Source organism: Salmo salar, chromosome 19, assembly GCF_965601325.2.
Source record: "Salmo salar chromosome 19, fSalSal1, whole genome shotgun sequence".
Lineage (NCBI taxonomy): Eukaryota > Metazoa > Chordata > Actinopteri > Salmoniformes > Salmonidae > Salmo > Salmo salar.
Window position 1 is genome coordinate 67,523,380 of NC_138309.1, and position 14,030 is coordinate 67,537,409.

Genomic DNA, 14,030 nt, shown 5'->3' on the forward strand with positions numbered 1-14,030 from the left:
ATATCTTACAGTAATATTTCTCATGTATTTTTGTTCTACTTGACTTGTTTTTTTTTTAATATATAGTACTACTGATATTCACTACTGGATTGTTGGGAAAGAGCATGCAAGAAATGCATTTCACTATACTTGTGCACATGACAATAAAAAAAGTGAAACATAGGCCTACTTCAATGTAAAAGAACAGCTGTTAAATTCAACTGTATACCAGTATTATAAATATTATACAATGTGCTGCATATAATATTGCCAAACTTGAACTAGCCTATCTAATGACTAGGCTACTAGGTCCAATAAAATGAGAGATATGCATGGTCATTTGTTGTAGGCTATGGCTCATTTGGGAATATGAACCCATCACAGCCAGAAAGGTGAGGAATATATTCTGCAATGGTTATGAAAATAAAATAGTAAAAAATCCCTGTCTTTTTTACCCTCTTTTTCAATCTTGTCTCATTGCTGTAAATCCCCAACGGGCTCAGGAGGCAAACTCCGAGTCATGCGTCCTCCAAAACATAACCCGCCAAATCACGGTTCTTAACACCCAGCCGCACCAATGTGTCAGAGGAAACATCGTTCAACTGACAACTGAAGTCAGCCTGCAGGCGCCCGGCCCACCACAAGGAGTCGCTAGAGCGCAATGAGCCAAGTAAAGCCCCCCAGCCAAACACTCCCCTGACCCGGACGACGCTGGGCCAATTGTGTGCCGCCCTATGGGACTCCCGATCACAGCCAGTTGCGACACAGCCTGGGATTGAACACGGGTCTAAAAGTAAAACATGTACATTTTCGCTCCTCACTAATGGAATTCTTGTTACTGTTTTCCTGTTTTTAGTTTGTCATGAATAAGCTTATCATCATATCCCCTATTTGCACAAAATATTTACTTGCCAGCTTGCAATACAATATTTCAACCATTAGCAGATGTGCATACGCATGGTCTAAACCCTTCAAACTCAACTCTGGACCTTGAAGCCAGTTCCACAGCATTTTTTCATTGTTCCCCTTTAAATCAGGGACTGACTTAGACCTGGAACAACAGGTGTGTGCAATTAATGATCAGGTTGAACAGAAAACCAGCAGTTTCCATCCCTCGTAGGGTAAAAGTTGAATACTCCTGGTCTAAAGTTTGTGGGGAGGTTATATTTTGTACATACGTATATAAATAAGGCCCCGGGGCTCTCCAACCCTGTTCCTGGAGAGCTACGACCCTCTGGGTTCTCTCTCTAACCCCAGTTGTAACTAACCTGATTCATATTAACCAGCTAATTATTAGAATCAGGTGCACTAGATTAGCGTTGTAGTGAAAACCTAGAGGACAGTAGCTCTCCAGGAACAGGGTTGGAGAGCCCTGCACTAGACATTACCTCACCATACATACCCTTGTCAGTGGGGCACTCTTGAGGACTGGTGATCATCAACCAGAAAATTTGCCATGTCTTACTACAGAAAAGTATGAGCCTTTTGGGTAAACCACTGGGGGTAAATCTCAGATAAAAACATACCCTGGTCAAAAGTCGTGCACTATGCAGGGAATAGGGTGACATTTGGGACAGACATAGTACAGGGAATAGGGTGCCATTTGGGACACAAGTGCTTTAGTGAGTTGTCATCAGGGATCATTAGAACAGTTCCTGGAGTTACAGTAGTACAACATCAGAGGCCTGTTCAGGTTGGTGCCACATAATAGAACATTGAGATAGAAATTGTGGAGAAGATATGATTATGTGTCAGGTAGACTAGGGATTGTCAGCTGTATTAGTAACATTTTTATCTGAACAGATGTCTTTGTTCTAAACATTTCACCTCTGAATATTGGCCAGGTTTCTTTTTTGTAACATCCTTAAATTCTAAGGTTGGTCAATTCAACACCAGGAAGAGATATCTAACTTCGTTCAAAGAGGTTATCAACTTGCTTCCTGGACTGAGCAGTAGTATTAGTACACTGTTGTCATTTAACAATAATAACTACCAGTAGTTTTCACTCTTATCATAGTAGGTAATATGAAATATGTAGCCCAACCGGCCGCAAGGTGGTATTATTCATTTTTTGGGGTTGTTAATACTGCCATCTTGAGGCCAGGTGAGCTATGAAATATGTAGACAAATTGAATATGGAACAATATTGTTGATAAGCGATGTCTCCATTTTGAGATTGTTTCTATACAATATGAAGTCCCGTTTTGACATTGCCTTCATTTTAGCTTCCAGTGAACTAAAAAAACTCCCACCGTGACTAAAGCAAAGGGTTGATATGCTTGTTTTGGATTCAGACAATATCATAAGGTGAATGTCAATGGTTTATAAAAAGCACATGGTAAACAAAATAATAATAAAGCAAATAATATGATTCAGAACAAAACTGTTTTTAGTCTAAGTCCTCTGTTACTATTCCTGATTTTCCTGTAACCCTCTTCCCCCACATATCACTTCCTCTGGCTTTCAGTGAAGCCACACACACACACACGGGGGTCTACTTCAGGGGTAGTGTTATCACACACGCGCTCGCCCTCTCACACACATTGAGTCAGTTCATGATGGTCATCCACAGCAATAACAGAACCTTGAGGAGAGACATGAGCAACACATACTCTTTCTTCATTGTTCACATGCTCACATACAAAGGCGTGGACAGAATTTAGAATGCACACACACGGTGAGATGCATACACAAAGTGCACATAACAATGGCACAGCAAACACATGGAAAGAGAGTTATACTTTGTATGAATTCAAGCTATTACAATTTAGTTGTCAATGTTTAGTTCTAGAGAGCAACATAGGAAAGGCAGATGGTTAAGCGTGGCAAAGGAAATGGTAATAAGTTACAAGCCTACAGATTGTGTAATGTACGTACACAAACAACAAAATTACAAGGCAGGGTGTTACATGTAAGGCAAAAGTGGAGAGAAAACATTCTCCAGAGTGGTGTGGTAGCATCGAGTAGTGTGTGATATTGAGACCATGGGTACAATGCATCCAAACACATCCAAAACTGGGGGGCGGGGCACACACAGTAAACCAGGTGTTATCAGTCACGCCCTGTGTCTGACCCTCACTTGTTAAGTACAATAGGTTCACTGCACAGTACACTCCCCCTGTCCACAACTCTACCATTATTCCGCTCCCATCTCTCCTTCTCCTCACACAGAAAGGCAATCAAGGTGAATAACAAATAAGACTTCCTTTACATGATAGCAACACCAACCCCCCCCAACAAGTGATCATAACTGAGAAAACCAATCAACACAACAATGTCAAATAAATCCTAAATGGCAAAAAATACCAAATCTCATTTGAAAATCCATTTTAAAAGAAGCAGCAATGGAAATAGCATAGGCACAAAAATAAAGGTGAGATGGCGAGAGAAAAAAATAATAAAACAGTCAGCTGGAATGGCCTCCAAACATACTCCCTGGTCCCCTTCCCCCCACTCCAGAACAATATGCTGGCACCCCCACCCTGACAGCGGGCACCTCTCTCCCTGTGTATGTAAGGCCACTTTTGGCACACACAGACTTGGGCACATGCAGTGTTGTGCCGGGAGTGGATTCCACTTATGGGTGGTAGTGGAGCCATCTGGTGGCTGCAGCTTCTATAACGTAAACTCAAACTGTGCCCTCATGGACAAGAGGGTTATGTTTATTAGGGCACACCGTTTCTCATTTGACAAGTTCAGATGGAACCGCTCCGTTTCAGACCACTTTCTTCCGTTTCGTGCCTATTGAACATGACCCAGGAATGAAGGCCCGTTTTCGATCACTTTCAAAATGTCTGCCTGATTTTGACACAGCTAACATCAAGCCTACGATGCCTATTCTGTAGAGGCCTTCAATCAAATCGATATGCATGTGTACGATTGCTGGTGGATACCCAATGTTCATCGGGTCTACTGTGTAAATGTCCAGGATGAATCAATATAGTATTTAGATAAAGTTTGATGACAAAGGGGCCTTATTTATCACTCTATACAAGGCAAAGCTTACTGAATGCAAACATCAATCAAGTCAAGAAAAATCTAATGTGAAAAATAAATATTTCAAATCATTTCATCAACCCCTCAAAAAACATGAAAAAGTCAACAACAAAAAGTCTATACTTTGATGGAATTCATAGACAAGCAGGTGCAGTGCAGGTAGCCATGGTGACTTAGCTCCACCCCATTCTGGTGTCCGGCTGCCTTGATTGGTGAGTGAGGAAAGAGGTGGGGTTAAGTGGTGATGAGCTCCTGCTACTCCAGTTTCACACCAGTCTTCTCTGTGTTGAGTAGATGGAGACTGTCGTCTATCAAGAAACTGTAGGGGGGGGGGGGGGGGGGGGGGGAGAGATGAAGTTGGTTATGGAATAGAGGTGCAAAACGAATGCAAGCCTAGATGTTGGATGATGATTGTGTAAAGGTCGAGGGGAAGCTATTGAAAGGTTTCAAGTGCTGTCCTTTTATGGATTATCCATGAGGACTACTTTTGGAGTAGAAGAAATTGAGTGAGCCCTCTGTTTATAGCTTTCAAAGACATGAAAAAGTGCTCTGTGGAGTAAGTGGGAGCAAGTAGCCATTACAATGAGCCTGTCCTCCCCATTTCTCTATCTACCAGCTTCCACTGGAATAGGTCGATAGACAAGAGGTATACGTGCCTGTAAAAGAGGAAATGCACAGGAACAGTGCTGAGGTGCCAGACTGCATGGGCATCCAGGACCCAGAACAGTGGCGGGAAGTCGAGCAGCTCCAGCAGGGCCAGGCCATGGAGCAGCACCACCACCACGCCACACTTCCACCAGTAGGGGAGTGTCCGCCGGTTCTGCCAGCACCAGCACAGCCACCACAGCAGGTTCACTATGCCTGTGGGAGGGATAGGGACCAGGAGGTGGTGGAGAGAGAGGGTGGAGGGGGTAGGGGATAGTGTGGTAGGGAAAACGAGAGTGATTGAGACTAACCACAAGCAGGGAAATGCTAAAGTGAATGTTACCATGGGAACAATTGACTAGAATTAAATATTTGTGTTCTTTGCTTGTTATGGATTAAGGTAGGGTTAAACGTACCTATGGTGGCGTTGGCAGCCATGTTGTAACCATAGTCGAAGCTGACGAAGGTCAGGTAAGACACGTGGGAGGTGAAGGCCAGGATGAGCAGAACCCCTACCATGCTGGACACCCCCGGCCTCTTCAGCCCCAACGTCCTGGGGAGATAGAAGGGTCAATGTCATATCATACATTGTCCTAAAATATAACCATACAGAGGTTAATAATCACCTTTCATATTTTCCTTGTGTTTACGAGCCATCTATTAACAAAACCAGGAATAAAGCACTTTATGGAAGGACATTTTTGTTGCCGACCGCAACATCTATGCATGTATATTAACATAAGATAAACATAAATATTATCACTCATGGCTTATTGAGGTCTATTCTATACTGATGCAGTTTGCCTTTGCCAATGGTCCTTCAGTGTTTTTACCGTACGTCATAGGGGTTAATCAACAATATTCTTGAGGAAAAAGTATGAGAAAAAAGCCTGTTTGTAATTTACCTCACACAGCATAAGTAAATGGAGTAGAGGATGACAGCAGATGCACAGAAGTAGTCCATTTTCTTGAAGAAAGATAAATACAAACAAATTGGCAAATATATTTTTGGTTTATAAAACGGTTAGTTCTGACCAACAACAAAAAACAGTGAAGAGATCATCCTCGACCTCGAGGGATTGGTGATGAGGTGTTAGTTATTGACAACAATCCATGGCAAATGCCTGTTAACAGTTCCATCTGAATTATTACGCTGCATCCTAATTCATGAATTGAAAAATGTTCATAGAAAATAAAATGGGTCGTTTTCAACTCATGAATTGAACACCACAAAAATGGTGACTGGTGACAGATGAAATCTGAGGATCATACAGTTTAATGGCAGTACAAGACAACAATGTCATTAGACCCTAGAGCTTGGTTAATCTGATTAGCTAATTGCCTGTTCGTTTTAAAAGATTGAGTGGAAGTTTTCTCTTGTCCTGGCAGATGGTTTGGCATTGAATGAACCACACTGTAGCTTAAAGTATGTTGTAGCTACCCGTAAGTCCAAACTGATTGTCAGGGTTGGGGCTTTTACTGCATCCAAATTTCACTCAATTGAGAAAAACTGCATTTCTATTGAGAAATGTGTCCAATTCAACAGGAATTGAAGTGGAATTGATTTCTACCCTGGTTTCTCAACGTATGCTATGTGTCACAGATGGCTATACCCTAATTGTAACACATGCTGTATTAACCACTTGCTGTATGAAGGTTAGGTAGGTTATGACCATTACCTCAGTGAGATAGGTGTCCCGGGTGTGGAACACTGTGGACCAGAACCAAGCATTGAGAGAAACCTGAATAAAGAGAACTTATTAAAAAAACAAGTTTACATAAGTAGAATATGAATAAGCAAAAAGGTTAAGTTAAGTTTCTGAAAACTTAAATTCATGAAACTTCCGTACACTCAAATGCACACATTACAATGTATAGGAAAATGCTACAATGGTGTAAGTCTTGGTGGACCTCTGTCTTACACATGACACACTCACGAAACAAACACATTCAAAACACACCAGAGAGAAGGCGGTGATGGTGTAGTACATGGGGCTCTGGCGTGGCACAGAGCTGCGGTAGCGCAGCAGCATCAGAAGGCAGGCCAGGCCGTTGAGCAGAGAGGCTAGAGCAGATGCTGGCTCCTCGAAGCACAGGAACCGCGCAAATGGCCACTGTAGAAGAGAGCGGGACAAAGAAGGAAAGAGTGAGACAAAATAGAGTGACTCCTAGTCTCTCATCATCCCCATATATATATAGCCTAGTGGTTAATTTCCAAACCTCTCCTTGAGTACCCCCAAACCGTTCCACTAATTTGATATATTGCAGAACAGAAAGAACAGTACTAGCGCACCTTATCCAACTAATCAAGGACTTGGACCACTTGAATTAGAAGGGCTAGTACTGAACAAGAGCTGCTAGTTAAATAAAAAACACACACACACACACACACAAGTTTGGGGTCACTTAGAAATGTCCTTGTTTTTGAAAGAAAAGCACATTTTTTGTCCATTAAAATAACATCAACTTGATCGGAAATACAGTGTAGACATTGTTAATGTTGTAAATCACTGTTGTAGCTGGAAACAGCAGATTTTTGATGGAATATCTACATAGGCGTACAGAGGCCCATTATCAGCAACCATCACTCCTGTGTTCCAATGGCACGTTGTGTTAGCTAATCCAAGTTGATCATTTAAAAAAAGGCTAATTGATCATTAGAAAACCCCTTTTGCAATTATGTTAGCACAGCTGAGAACTGTTGTCCTGATTAAAGAAGCAATAAAACTGGCCTTCTTTAGACTAGTTGAGTACCTGGAGCATCAGCATTTTTGGGTTCGATTACAGCCTCAAAATGGCCAGAAACAAAGACCTTTCTTCTGAAACTCATACATCAATTCTTGTTCTGAGAAATGAAGGCTATTCCATGCGAGAAATTGCCAAGAAACTGAAGATCTCGTACAATGCTGTGTACTACTCCCTTCACAGAACAGCGCAAGGCCCCGGTGCACAACTGAGCAAGACGACAAGTACATTAGTGTGTCTAGTTTGAGGAACAGACGGCTCACAAGACCTCAACTGGCAGCTTCATTAAATAATACCCGCAAAACACGTCTCTACATCAACAGTGAAGAGGCGCCTCTGGGATGCTGGCCAACTAAGCAGAGTTGCAAAGAAAAAGCCAGATCTCAGACTGGCCAATAAAAAGAAAAGATTAAGATGGGCAAAAGAACACAGACACTGGACAGAGGAACTCCACCTAGAAGGCCAGCATCATAGTTTCCAGGTGTTTGATGCCATTCCATTTGCTCCATTCCGGTCATTATTATGAGCCATTCTCCCCTCAGCAGCCTCCTGTGATTGATACACTATCCAAAGTGTAATTAATAACTTCACAATGCTCAAAGGGATATTCAATGTCTGCTTTTTAATAATTTTTTTTACCCATGTGAGGCATTGGAAAACCTCCCTGGTCTTTGTCGTTGAATCTGTGCTTGAAATTCACTGCTCAACTAAGGGACCATACAGATAATTGCATGTGTGGGGTACAGAGATGGGGTAGTCATTCAAAAATTATGTTAAACACCATTATCACACACATAGTTAGTCCATGCAACTTATTAACTGACATGTTAAGCACATTTTTACTCCTTAAGTTATTTCGGCTTGCCATAAAAAAGGGGTTGAATACTTATTGACTTAAGACATAGAGTTTCATTTTTTATTCATTTGTAAACATTTCTAAAAACCTAATTCCACTGACGTTATGGGGTATTGTGTGTAGATCAGTGACACAAAACCTAAATGTAATCCATTTTAAATGAAGACTGTAATAACAAAATGATACAGACAAGAAACAATTGTTATATTACTCAATCATTAGTCAGCTTTTGACATTATTTTTTAAATGTTATGGTCAGCATGGATTTGAGTTGCTGTAGTAGTTTGTTCCACACAACAGTGCAGGTGTATAAAAAGGTGTTCTGAGAAGTTAGGCTCTTTAATGTAAGACTGGCATTAGAGTCTCTGGCGTTGTATTGGTAGAAATCTCTAATATAAGTAAAATAATTTGATAGGTACCTGGGGCTGAGTCAGTAACAAATCTGTGGAACAGTTTAATTAATATGACCCTTTTCTCTACAGATAGCCAGCCTAGCTGCTTAAAATGCTTCAGTACAATTCTCACCAGCTTGTTTTGATTGGTTTGTAGCTTATTCTTTAGATGTTTGGGTCTGCTGGTTAACCAGGATGTGCACACATAATCAAAGTGACACTGAACTAGCACACCTGCCAGAGTCCTTAGGGTGTCACTATCAAAATATGTTGATGTCCCAAGCTAGGAATTTACATTTTTGGTTTAACATTGTTAAAACCTTCAGGAACAGTTTCACCGGTTAGGTACCTATTCAGTTCACACTCATGGTAACTGACTGAGGTTTTGTGCCCACTTTGACACTAAAACCGAGGGACTCTGTTTTTCTAAGATGCAGAAAAAGTTTGTTATCCCGAAAGCCATTTATTGACATTGGATAACTCTGCACTAAGGAGCTCATGGTAAGGTTGACCATAGAATGCATAGAACCATACCTTTCCATGGAACTGTGGGATGCTGTAGCCTTCAGCCTGGTACAGTCCCACTGTTTGCCACATGCACTGGTACCGGCAGTCATCACGACACGTCCAGCCTGGACAAGGGACAGAAAGCTGGAGTTAGAACACACACACACAATGAAATAAATGGGCAGTGTTCAATTACAGCCTATGGGTTCACTCTTCTTTTTGACTCTGACCTTGCTTAGCAAGAATAAAGTGGCTTTGGTGGTCATTCCTGACAATCTACAGCAGTAAGCCAACTTATCTGATGGAACACAACACCATAATGGTCATTGATAGTCTGTAGTTAATTGATTTGACAGAAGCCAAATGGGCTAAGGCTTGTTGCATCACAGATAATTCATTAGTAGCACCAATTCAAATGCTCAACTGGCTTTAAAACTTCATGCAGTACCTCATGCAGTGATCACCAAAATGCAACACTCTTGAGTATACGAACAGCTAACCAATGCAGAACAGGCAAACCAATGCAGAACAGGCAAACCAATGCAGAACAGGCAAACCAATGCATTTAAAATGACAGTAATACGCATTTTAAGCATTTCTCATTTCCACACTGATAACGAAATTGGTTAGCTAGCTACGATATCAGTGGATGCTGCTCTAGTAGTAACGTTAGCTGCGGGGCGACTGGTTCCCCAACGCGAACTAGCTAGTTTTTAAACTTCCAGAACGTGGCAGCGGCAGAAAACCCTCACCTGTCAGCGCCATGTAAGGCGCCTGTGTAGACTGAAAACCTCTGAGCCGAGCTCCGGTGCAGTTGGTCCGGACACATTGCGTGACACAGCCTTGGTAAACTGGCTCCTTGTCGCCTTGGGAGGCATTCACAGCAGTCGCGGAGAGCAGGAGAAGAGCGACGATTGCCAGGGCAGAGTATATGACAGCTGTGCAGGGGGGCAGTGGCGAGGCCATAGTCGTAGAGTCGGCACGGGGTAGCGACCACAGCGGCATTTCATGTCACCCAGAGCCGACAACAAAGGCCCAGCTTTCCATACCCAGATCACCAGAACATCGTTCCACCTGCGGTAGTCGAGTAGGTCCCGAAGTGTCTTTGCGGATCACTGCCCTATGGGTACACTGATGTACTTTTCACCCTGCTCCTAGCCGTGCAGTTTTCCAAATTCCGGACCAGGAAGTGAGAATAAACATGCGCACTGCGCATGCCGGTGGTTGATAAAGAAAAAAAAAGACGAGAGTCAAAGATTTTTTTTTCGAACTAAACCAAGAGCCTGTCGTTTCCAATCGGAGCAAATGAGTCATAGTGGGCAGAGCCAAGCACGAGCTCCTATTGGCGTGACATCTGCATTTTCGTTAGGGAACGCCTACTTTGAAGTGCGCGTGTGCAATAACTCACATCGCCTTCGCGCACCTTCTAAAACAACGCGATTTTTCTCCCTAACTTTTGCAAAGGGTTAAAACTACAAAACTTAGTCCACTCTGTTCAAAACAGATTTTTGGTTTTGGGAATATAAATCTCTGTATTGAGATCAAATGTTTCATCGATGAGAACATGCGCTGAATGTCGGCCAAAATCCATTTCGATCCATCTTCTGCCACTGCTCGCCAGTGGGCTTCCTCTCACTACCATATTGTGTAGTGAGTGGAAATACCAAGCGAATGCTTCACATTTATACATCTGCTGTTTCATTACAGTTCTATCTGTGCTAAAATACCACAGAATGAGTAATAATACTCGTAAAATTTAACGGTCAAATAGGGAAATGGTTCCAATCGTTTTTCACCGTGGTAAAATTGGTTTGAGTTTCGATATTCGCCATACATTCGGACCTTCAAACTTCAATAGCTCGCGAACGATTTGAACTACATACCTCAGGGTTGGCTCTTTATGAAGGAAAAAAGGTGTACAGCGTTGCACGGGTCTTATTTCCCGATTCCATCCCGAGTTTCATAATCACAAGGCAAAGGTGTAGGCAGCCTGGCACACAGTCAATGTAACTATACTGAACAAAAATATAAACGCAACAATTTCAAAGATATTACTGAGTTACAGTTCATATAAGGTAAATCAGTCAATTTAAATACATTCATTAGGACCTTATCTGTATTTCACATGACTGGGCAGTGGCGCAGCCATGGGTGGCCTGGGAGGGCATAGGCCCACACACTTGGGAGCCATGCCCACCCACTGGGGAGCCAGGCCCAGCCAATCATAATTTGTTTTTCCACACAAATTCTCTAAAATGACGTTGGAGGCGACTTATGGTAGAGAAATTAACATTGAATTATCTGGCAACAGCTCTGTTGGACATTACTGTAGTCAGGTATCCAATTGCACGCTCCCTCAACTTGAGACACCTGTGCCATTGTGTTCGGTGACAAAACTTTAGTGGCCTTTTTATTGTCCCCAGCACAATGTGCACCTGTGTAATGATCATGCTGTTTAATCAGTTTCTTGATATGCCACACTGGTTAGGTGGATGGATCATCTTGGCAAATGAGAAATGCTCACTAACAGGAATGTACACACAATTTGACAGAAATAATACTTTTGTGCTTACGGAACATTACAGCTCAAGAAACATGGGACCAATACTTCACATGTTGTGTTTATATTTTTGTTCAGTGTAGTTTAGCGGGGATAGGAGAGCGGTGGCCATTTCTTTCTTGCCAAGGGCGGCAGAATGTACAGGTCTGCTTTGCAGACAATCTTTTTTGGGGGGTGGGGTACCAGGAAGAAATTCAATCTACTTTCACCCCTGAATTAATTTTACCTTCATTTACTAGTTCATTTTTTGACTTTAAATTTCAATAGGTCCTTGATCACATGACCTAGACACCTTAAACCGACTTTGTATTGTTCATAGGGTAGAGAACAAAATTGTAGGAAAACCAAATGGTGTGCAAAGGGCTTACACAATTTCATACAAATATTGTTAAAAAAGTACAGTTTCAATAGCTTTTCAACCATGTGACTTACCAACCCAATTTTTCCTTATGTAGAGAGGCATGTTGCAAAAACCCTTTAGTTGTTTTCTCATACAATAATTTCAATTTTTTATATATATATATATATATATACACACACACACACACTACCGTTCAAAACTTTGGTGTCACTTAGAAATGTCCTTATTTTTGAAGGAAAATAAAAACAATTGTCCATTAAAATAACATCAAATAGATCAGAAATACAGTGTAGACATTGTTAATGTGGTAAATGACTATTGAACCTATAAACGGCTGATTTTTTATGGAATATCTACATTGGCGTACAGAGGCCCATTATCAGCAACCATCACTCCTGTGTTCCAATGGCACGTTGTGTTAGCTAATCCAAGTGTATCATTTTATAATTTTAAAACGCAAAACACCAGTCTCAACGTCAACAATGAAGAGGCGACTCCGGGATGCTGGACTTCTAGGCAGAGTTGCAAAGAAAAAGCCTTATTTCAGACTGGCCAATACAAAAAAAAGATTAAGATGGGCAAAAGAACACAGACACTGGACAGAAGAACTCTGCCTAGAAGGCCAGCATCCCGGAGCTGCCTCTTCACTGCTGACGTTGAGACTGGTGTTTTGCAAATACAATTTAATGAAGCTGCCAGTTGAGGACTTGTGAGGCGTCTGTTTCTCAAACTAGACACACTAATGTACTTGTCCTCTTGCTCAGTTGTGCACCGGGGCCTCCCACTCTTTCTATTCTGGTTAGAGCCAGTTTGCGCTGTTCTGTGAAGGGAGTAGTACACAGCATTGTACAAGATCTTCAGTTTCTTGCGAATTTCTCACATGGAATAGCCTTCATTTCTCAGAACAAGAATAGACTGACGAGTTTCAGAAGAAAGGTCTTTGATTCTGGCCATTTTGAGCCTGTAATCGAACCCCAAAATGCTGATGCTGCAGATACTCAACTAGTCTAAAGAAGGCCAGTTTTATTGCTTCTTTAAATCAGGACAACAGTTTTCAGCTGTGCTAACATAATTGCAAAAGGGTTTTCTAATGATCAATTAGCCTTTTAAAATGATCAACTTGGATTAGCTAACACAATGTGCCATTGGAACACAGGAGTGATGGTTGCTGATAATGGGCCTCTGTACACCTATGTAGATATTCCATAAAAAATCTGCCATTTCCAGCTATAATAGTCATTTACAACATTGACAATGTCTACACTGTATTTCTGATCAATTTGATGTTATTTTAAATGGACAAAAAATGTGCTTTTCTTTCAAAAACAAGGACAGTTCTAGGTGACCCCAAACTTTTGAACGGTAGTGTGTATATATACAGTTGAAGTCGGAAGTTTACATTCACTTAGGTTGGAGTCATTAAAACTCCTTTTTCAACCCTTCCACAAATTCCTTGTTAAAACTATAGTTTTGGCAAGTCTGTTAGTGGGTCAGAAGTGCACATACACTAAATTGACTGTGCCTTTAAACAGCTTGGAAACTTACAGAAAATTATGTCATGGCATTAGCTTCTGATAGGCTAATTGACATAATTTGAGTCAATTGGAGGTGTACCTGTGGATGTATTTCAAGGCCTACCTTCAAACTCAGTGCCTCTTTGCTTGACATCATGGGAAAATCAAAAGAAATCAAGCAAGACCTAAGTTATTTTAGTCTAGTCTGGTTCATCCTTGGGAGCAATTTCCAAACGCCTGAAGGTACCAAGTTAATCTGTGCAAACAATAGTACGCAAGTATAAACACCATGGGACCAAGCAGCCATCATACTGCTCAGGAAGAAGACGCGTTCTGTCTCCTAGAGATGAACGTAATTTGGTGCGAAAAGTGAAAATCAATCCCAGAACAGCAGCAAAGACCTTGTAATGATGCTGGAGGAAACAGGTATCAAAGTATCTATATCAACTGTAAAACGAGTCATACATCGACATAA

General features: G+C 41.6%; 1 protein-coding gene across 1 annotated transcript; it reads right to left on the reverse strand.

Moving 5' to 3' along the window:
- Nucleotides 1-2,282: 2,282 nt before the first annotated feature.
- On the reverse strand, nt 2,283-10,361 carry pgap3 (post-GPI attachment to proteins phospholipase 3). The gene is made up of 8 exons (XM_014158616.3): nt 9,873-10,361; nt 9,148-9,245; nt 6,582-6,734; nt 6,300-6,362; nt 5,526-5,587; nt 5,037-5,173; nt 4,632-4,836; nt 2,283-4,294 (listed from the first exon to the last, which is right to left on the reverse strand). The coding sequence occupies exons 1-8, from the start codon at nt 10,123-10,125 to the stop codon at nt 4,231-4,233; spliced, it is 1,035 nt and encodes a 344-aa protein (XP_014014091.1). The 5' UTR covers nt 10,126-10,361; the 3' UTR covers nt 2,283-4,230.
- Nucleotides 10,362-14,030: the final 3,669 nt, after the last annotated feature.